This window comes from Onychomys torridus, chromosome X (assembly GCF_903995425.1).
Source record: "Onychomys torridus chromosome X, mOncTor1.1, whole genome shotgun sequence".
In the NCBI taxonomy this organism is placed as follows: domain Eukaryota; kingdom Metazoa; phylum Chordata; class Mammalia; order Rodentia; family Cricetidae; genus Onychomys; species Onychomys torridus.
Window position 1 is genome coordinate 19,899,710 of NC_050466.1, and position 8,465 is coordinate 19,908,174.

The 8,465-nt window shown below is 44.1% G+C and overlaps 1 protein-coding gene across 1 annotated transcript; it reads right to left on the reverse strand.

Annotated features, from left to right (window-relative positions):
• Positions 1–1,651: 1,651 nt before the first annotated feature.
• LOC118574032 (thymosin beta-10-like) lies at positions 1,652–1,873 on the reverse strand. The gene has a single exon (XM_036174628.1). The coding sequence runs from the start codon at positions 1,871–1,873 to the stop codon at positions 1,652–1,654; it is 222 nt and encodes a 73-aa protein (XP_036030521.1).
• Positions 1,874–8,465: the final 6,592 nt, after the last annotated feature.

Sequence of the window (8,465 nt, forward strand, 5' to 3'; positions counted from 1 at the left end):
GCAGGTCCAGTCCCCTCCTCTGCCCAGGCTGACCAAATTATCCATACATAGGCCCTAGGTTACAAAAAGCCAGCTCATGCACTAAGGACAGGTCCTGGTCCCACTGCCTGGGGACCTCCCAAACTGTTCAAGTTAATCAACTGTCTCTCTTATCCAGAGGGTTTGATCCAGTTGGGGGCTCCTCATTTATTGGTTAATAGTTCATGTGTTTCCATTAGTTTTGCTATTTGTCCCTGTGCTTTTTCCAATCTTGGACTCAACAATTCCCACTCATACAATCCCTCCTCTTTCTTGCCAATTGGACTCCTGGAGCTACACCTGGGACCTGGCTGAGGATCTTTGCATCTGCTTCCATCAGTCATTGGATGAGAGTTCCAGCAAGACAGTTAGGGTGTTTGGCCATCTGATCACCAGACTAGGGCAGATCAGGATTTCTCTTGACCATTCACATTAGTCTATTGTGGAGGTATCTTTGTGGATTTCTGGGGACCTCTCTAAAACTCTGCTTCTTCCTATTCCCATGGGGTCTTCATTTATCATGGTCATCTTTTCCTTGTTTTCTCTCTCTGTTCTTGAGCCAGCTGGGATCTTGGCCACCGCTAAGCTCTCTTTCCCTTGACACTTGCACTTCATTACCCCCTCTCACGTCCAGTTTGCTCATATAGATGTCATCCATTTCTCTGTCATTGGGTGATCCCTGTGTCTTTCTTAGGGTACTGTTTTCTAGGTAGCCTCCCTGGAGTTGTGAGTAGCAGTCTAGTCATACTTTGTTTTATATCTAGTATCCTGGTATTAGTGAGTACATACCATGTTTCTCTTTTTGAGTCTGTGTGACCTCACTCAGGAAGATTTTTCTTTAGATCCATCCATTTGCCTGCAAACCTCATCTTGTCATTGTTTTTCTCTGCTGAGTAGTACTCTATTGTGTATATGTACCACATTTTATTTATCCATCCTTCAGTTGAAGGGCATCTAGGTTGTGTCCAGGTTCTGGCTATTACAAATAATGATGCTATGAACATATTTGAGCATGTGCCCTTGTGGTGTGATTGAGCATTCCTTGGGTACATGCCCAAGAGTGATATTGCTGGGTCTTTGGGGAGATTGATTGCCAATTTTCTAAGAAAGCACCATATTGATTTCCAAAGTGGCAGTACAAGTTTGCATTCCCACTAACAGTGGAGGAGAGTTCCCCTTGCTACACATGCTCTCCAGCATAAGATGTCTTCGGTGTTTTTGTTCGTAACCATTCTGACAGGTGTAAGATGGTATTTCAGAGTCGTTTTGATTTGCATTTCCTGTATAATTAGGGATGTTGAGCAATTTCTTAAATGTCTTTCAGCCATTTGAGCTTCCTCTGTTGAAATTCTCTGTTTAGCACTATAGGCCATTTTTTTTTGGCCATGACACGAGGTGTGTTTTATTTTCATCAATTTATAAATAATTTTCTATAATATCCCCGGGCAAACAGGTGAAATTTGGCAGTCCAATTAGCGCCCCCGCCCCTGTGTGGCATCTATGCAATGTGCCTGGGTTCACAGTGCAGCTTGTGGCTCCAGTACATCTTGGAGGTGGCTCTTCATCCACATCATGAGGGGGTCTCAGAGATGATGGGGTGAGGTTGGGTGGAGGAATCCTCCAGTCTAGGCTGTTAGGAAATTTCACTCCTCTTTTCCTGTTCAATGGTCTCTTTGATTGGCAGGGTGTTCTTCTCCTGCTTCTTGGTTTTCTTCAGCTTGGCCTTATTGAAGCTGGCAATTTCCCCCATGTCTGCCTTGTCTGATATTTTCTTACAACCTGTGGAGTCTTGTTCCGAGCTCGTGCTCCAGGTGCTCCCACTCGCCTTGCTGCAGCAAGAGACTCTATAGGCCATTTCTTAATTGGATGGTTGGGCATTTTGATGTCTAATTTCTTGAGTTCTTCATATATTCTAAATATCAGCCCTCTGTCAGATGTGGGGTTGGTAAAGATCTTTTCTCATTCTGTAGGATGTCACTTTGTCTTGTTGACCATGTCCTTTGCTTTACATTGATGCCCCAAAGTTACAGGGGAAGTTTGGATGACTATCCATGCAAACAGCTGTCTCTGTCATTTCCAGATTTCTAAAAGTTGCTTACATTGCATTTCCTGTTTACTTAGGTAACATTATATTGTTCTGAGGTCTTAGGGGCAGTTGAAGACTAGATATTTATAATTTTCCTTGGTTATGATAAAAGATATATTAGATATAATACTTTAGACTCACAAATATAGGATACATGATAAAATATATTCTTTAATTTTGCCAAATACAAATGGAATAGATATTGTAACTGTAATTATTGCCAGGTTGATCTCTGTGAGTTTGAGGCCAGCCTGGTCTACAGAGTGAGATCCAGGACAGGCACCAAAACTACACAGAGAAACCTTGTCTTGGAAAACAAAACTAAACTAAAAGATTCTATGGCTGGGAGAGCTGAGAAATGGTGGCTAAGTGACTTGAAATATATATTCCTTATCATGTGTAGCCATGGCTATATTGGAACTTGCTGTATGTACCTTAGTAGCACTTTCTAAAACAAAAATTATGTTTTCAAGTGGCAAGGGCTCCTGGCACAGCATTCCTGACTACCATGTAACTGGTATCCCCTTTGTAAATAGTTCTTATTCCTTGCTCCAGCTTCAATATGCCAGACACCACTTCACTGATGTGCCAGGATTCTCTTCCTCCAGAGTCCTCCACAGCTTTGGACAGTCATGCATTCTTAAAAAAAAACACCTAAATTCCTTCACAACACAATGTCTGCTCCATGTCAAGAGATGTAAGAGATGAAAGCCTTCATACCTTTCCAGTGGACCTTTGATACAGGCTCATGACAACAAATTGACAAGTGTGGCCAGCTGGGGACACTTTTCTCCAAAATTAACATGTATATTACCAGGGTGTTCTGTTAATAGCCATATCTGAGAACTCTAAACTTATTATCTGGTAAAAAAAATAATGTTTGATTGACTCCAAAATCACAAACCCATGTCATGGCCATCTTCAGTGTGCATGTATGAGTCCTAGAAGATGACTGTGTTGCTGATCAAGACATGTAGCCTAGGCTCCTTCTGGAATAGCTCCTGGCACATGGAACACAGGGCTGAGGTTCAAGTTCAGTTCTGCCCTGAGGCACAGGTTCAGTTCTCTCCTGAGGGCTTTGATAGCCCCATAGCATGAGGCTGTGTCCAGGATCCCTGAACTTGTGCAACTCATAGGGGAGCTGGTATGCTACTGTCTGGGAGGTGTAAAGTTCTAGCATCCCATGATCACCCCTACACTGAGCTGCTTAGCACAACCCTCCACTCACCTCATAAAGATCAGCTTCGTCTTCTAGTGAATGAGGCCAGGTTCCTGATATTGTGCAGCTGCTGGTCCCTGAGCACCAGGAACCATTGGCTAACAGCTACAGTGTCCAGTCCTCAGCAGCCAATAGTGTTTCCAAGATAGCTGCTACAGTAACTTCCAAAGACCAGGTAGGTCACACTACCCCAGTCACCCTTCTATTCCTAAATCAAACCTTTGATCAGGGAGGGAAGAATTCATCTTGGTTTTCTATGCTGAATACCATAGCAGGCAAACAACATTAAACTCTACATTCCATTGTGATTTTGAACTCCATTAGGCAGTGCAGTTTCTTTATTGCTGCCCTGTGATGGGAAAGTTACCACCATATCTCTTCCTTCAGTTCTTCCTTCACGTTACCACAATACACAGAGCTCCAAGAATTAATTATGTGGTCTCTGTTCTTCTACAGTTAATATTCTGTGATGTCATTTTGTGTTACTGTAGAATTAACCTAAGACCTCCTGCCTGTTATGCAAGTGCCCTAACACTCTGAAACTCAGTGTGAGAAGTCATAGTCTATAGCAGGTCCTTTCTGTTGTTCCCTTTGTGGGAGGGGGCCAAGTATGCATAGCGTCAATGACACACAGACTCCAGGAGAATGTCGAAACCACAAGCTCAGGTTATTCCATTAGAGGCAAGCCTTATATACCCTCCACCCCTCCCTGGGTGGCAGGTCTGATTAATATGTATTTGCTGGTGTGACATGGCTGTCTCTCATTGGTCCAGGTCATCTCCAAATCATGCTTCAGCTGCCGTTGCTAAGGCCCTTAGCAGACCCATGCTGGCTCTCAGAAAGTATCTTTTTTACTTGGCTGGGCTTCAAGCCTGCTAGGGATGAGTCATCCCACAGTAGTCTCTTGAAATATTTACTCCTTTTTTTCTTCATATGTATTGGTGTTTCACTGACATGTTCATATGGACCATGTGTGGGACCAAATCCCATCCTGAGCAACCTAGCAATATGAATCCACTTTGCTCTTGGTGCCTAGGGCAATCCATGGCTGTCAGAAAGGACAAAGGCCACAGCCTTAGCCAGGCTGAAGCAGCCATCTGCCTTTCAGAGTGTGGAGCCTAAGGCCTGGTAGGAGGGCTTTTCTCAGGCTTCATTTAGGCAGTCTTTAGCACTCCAACATTGCTGTATAGTTTCGTTATGAAGACTTGGATATATAACTGTTACTGAGAATTCCAGATCTGGAAACAGCAGGCTACTGTGTCAGTAGGTGAGCACAGAGCATGACTTTCAGCCTTCTGACCCCTTACAAATCCTGGGCCAGGCAGCTTTGCCATGGTGGAAGCTAAGGAGATTGTCAGAGGGGGACTACACACTGGTCCCCAGTCTCTGGAACCTCAGATCCCACGCCCACACATGTGCAGGCACAGCAGTCCTGCCAGTGGGAGGGTGATCCCTGGTCCTTGGGTTATCTGCCTGTTGTTGGTCAGAGGTGCTGCCAGCAATGTGATCTGAGTCTCCACAGCCAATCTCTTCTGTACTCTGTGCTGGGGGGCCTCTGTCTGTTCAATGGCACACTCTAATGGCAGGTCACCCAACTCTTCACTTCCTATTAACTTTCCCAACTCTGGGACCAGGGTAACTAGAAGGAAACAGGGTCACTTTCTGAGGCTAGGATATGGGGAGGAAATCTCTCAACAAGTAAATTCTACACATGGAGTCTCAAAAGTTTCTCACAGGTTCTCCCAAAGGGCAGGTGCACTCACAAGTTTGGCTGCCCTCTCCAACCTCAAATAAGCACCCATGCCTCAGTTTATGCATCTCTTAGATGGGAATTACAGGAATTAGAATCATTTCCCCCTCAGGCATTGGTGTTTAGGGTACAGCTGGTCTTTCTCTGTCAGCCCGGCCATGTGTCTGGACTAACACATTGAGCAGGGTATCAACAGGGATTTTGCTTCTGTCCAGCTGGGCTGTGGGAGCAGCTGGCCATGGAATGAATCCTGGAAGGCTGGTTTCCTAAGTTACTGGCTGCTAAGTTGAGTTGTCCAAAAAGGAATATTTGGCTCAATTTCATTCTTATCTCTTAGCACCTATCCTAGACCAATCCTAGCCTTTCCCCTTCAGCAGCAATCACAGCTCTGCTAGGCTTCCTGGGGAAGTTCTCTGCCCTCTTTGCTGGGTGGGAAAAGTGTCAAGATCTTTTATAGTTTGTTGAGGTTGATAGTATGGTTGAGTCTAGTACAACGTGTCTCAAGCATTCCTCGTGGAGTCTGCAACTTCAGGAACCAGGGCAATCACCTGTGATCCTTTCATAGTTTTCTCTCCGTGTCCTTTGAGCATTCAAGGCTGCTGAAATGGCATGAAGCAACTCTTCCTGTCTTTCTGACAATCCATTGGTTGAAGGTTGCCTAGGCAGTATGAGAGAATCCTGCAGTTGCTGCTTAGCAGCAAATGGCCCCATTTTCCAACATCTTTGCTTCCCTCCTAGAAAATGAACATTAGACAAGTACAAATAACCTAAATTTAAAGACCTTACTCTTACTAGTACCGATTGTGAAACTGATTGTATTATTGCTTCAGCAGTGCTTAGAGACACCTGTTCAGTGCCTACGGGAGATAAGCCACCTTAACTAGATCATGTAAGTTCAGACTATTTTGTGCCATTCTTATGCCTGCAATGCCCCTCTGCCCTTCAGGTCAGAATTAAAACGCCATGCAAATCTGTCCATGGGGAATGTCATTGTCTTGGGAAGTTCCTTCCTAAAGAGACATCTTCTTTTGGAAGGTCGAGAAAGATAATGGGGTCTGCTTGGTTCTTTGGTTCATTTTACATACCAGCAGGTCCCCTTCTCATCTCTCCTACCGCTCCCTCCAGCCTTCCCCCGGACCTACTTCCCTATTCCCACCTCCAAACAGTTAAGGCTCCCATGGGGAGTCAGCAGAGCCTGGCATGTTCAGTTGAGGCAGGACCAAACCCCTCTCCTCTGTATGAAGACTCTGCATGGTGTCCCACCATTGGAAATGGACTCCAAAAAGACCGCTCAAGCACCAGGTGTAGATCCTGATCCCACAGTTATGTTTCTTCTTAGAGCTGATCAATTGCTTCTAAAACTGCTAATTTGAATGGTCTTAATACACTTAAGGTAAATTTAATAGTGTCTTGGGTTTTAGTTAAGCAGTGATCCAAGTTTTTTTTTTAAACATGTGCTCATCAATAAAACAGACTTAGATTTCATTTGTGTTTCCCTTCCCAGCAGTAACTAGCTTTATGAAATGTTTGGACCACGTTCCTTTTATGCTTTCCATATTTCTGGACCTACTCTTACATTCTGCAGATTAGCCTCTCTCTAGGGGATGGGCCAATGGGATGGGAGGGCTTTGGCTACAGATGTTTCTGCATGTAAATGTGTCTGTGAATGCACCTGTATGTGGATCTATACATGCTGACCAAGGAATCCCTCAGGAAAATCTGTGTGCAGGTAGGTTTACCCTCTAATAATTATGGTTCCAATTAGAACAGGTTTCATTTTGCTGTACTCACTCTGATGTCTATTCAGAGTGCCTCCTATTCACCAACAGTCTGCAAACACTAGGAAACGTCAAATGTCCAAGTTCAAAAGGTTTCTCCTTTCCCTTCCCTGTGGGGCTGATGCTTCTGCCACTCCCCCCATAATCCTCCTAAAGATGCACTCTGGGAAACATAATTTAATCGCTATGCCTGTGGCAGTAATTATAATTGGCCAAAAACATTTCTGTCACACTTCCCAGCATTCCCGAAGAGAATGGAGATGCACTCTGGGGATTATAGTTCAATTTCCAGTCACTGAGTTGTGACCTTGGATAGCAAAGTTAACAGCAGTTGTCAAAGTTTATAATGAAAACCACCACAACCAAAGAACTCTCACAGTTTCCAGCTCTTTCTGGGCTGCAGGTTTTATTTAGATGTTGCTTAGCTGAATTGGTGAGTTCCAGTTTCAGTGAGAGACCCTGCCTTAACAAACAAAGAGAGAACCATGGAAGAAGACATTCAATGTCAACTTAACCCTCTGCACTCCCACACTTGAACATGCACCTATGGACACACATGTGCCCATGCACATGAACCCAGATATACTTACACACACACACACACACACACACACACACACACACACACACACTTTTTTAAGGCTAGTTTTTTTTTTTTAAGACTAGGAGTCCCAGGCCTGCCTTTAATCCCAGGAGACAGCTTTCTGAATTTGAGGCCAGCCTGGCTTACATAATAGGTTATAGGTTATTCACTGGTGCACACTGAGGGCCTGTCTTGAAACAAACAAATAAATAAATAAGAGAGAGCTGTGCTCAGGTATATGCAAGGTTTTGGTATAATTTCTACCTTGTTTGATTAGTCAGAAGAGCAACCTATTACAGGAAGATGCAGTAAAGCTAACCGGGGTTGCTCTCTTCTTACTATGGAAGCTGCTTGCTTATATGAAAAGCCAATGTTGTAGGCCACTCATTCAAAATCTGCTTAGTTAGCATCAGTTTTTCATTTTTGTGTGTGGCTGTTTTGCCTGCAAGTGTGTCGGTACACCATGTACACCTCTGGTGTCCTTGAAAGCCAGATGTGGGTGTCAGATCCCCTAGAACTGGAATTAAGGATTTAAAAAGCACAGAATACATAAAACCATCTATCTGTGTGTAAACAAAATTCTGTGGGAGGAACTAACAAAATAAGTAAATGTACAGATGACTATAAGTGCTGGAGGAGATTAAAAAACGGTAGGAGGCGGAATGATTTTGATACTCTGTGTAGGCTGGTTAGCCTCATTGTTAAGGCAACATCTGAATAAAGAGCTTGAAGGAGGTAACGGGGATAACCAAGTCAGGGTTTATGGGGAGAGACTTGTAGACAGAATAAAATGAGCTCATGCAAAGGGCCTGGAGTGGAAATGTGCCTGGCAGATTTAAAGAAAGGGTAGGATTGAGGCTGGAGAAACGGCACAAATAGTTTAGAGCCCTGGCTGTTCTTCCAGAGGACCTGGGTTCAATTCCCAGCTCCAGGATGGAATTCTAGTTCCAAGGGATCTGAGGCCCTCTTCTGGCCTCCAAGGGCACTGTTTGAATGTGGTACACAAATGTATGTAAAGGAAAAAACATCAA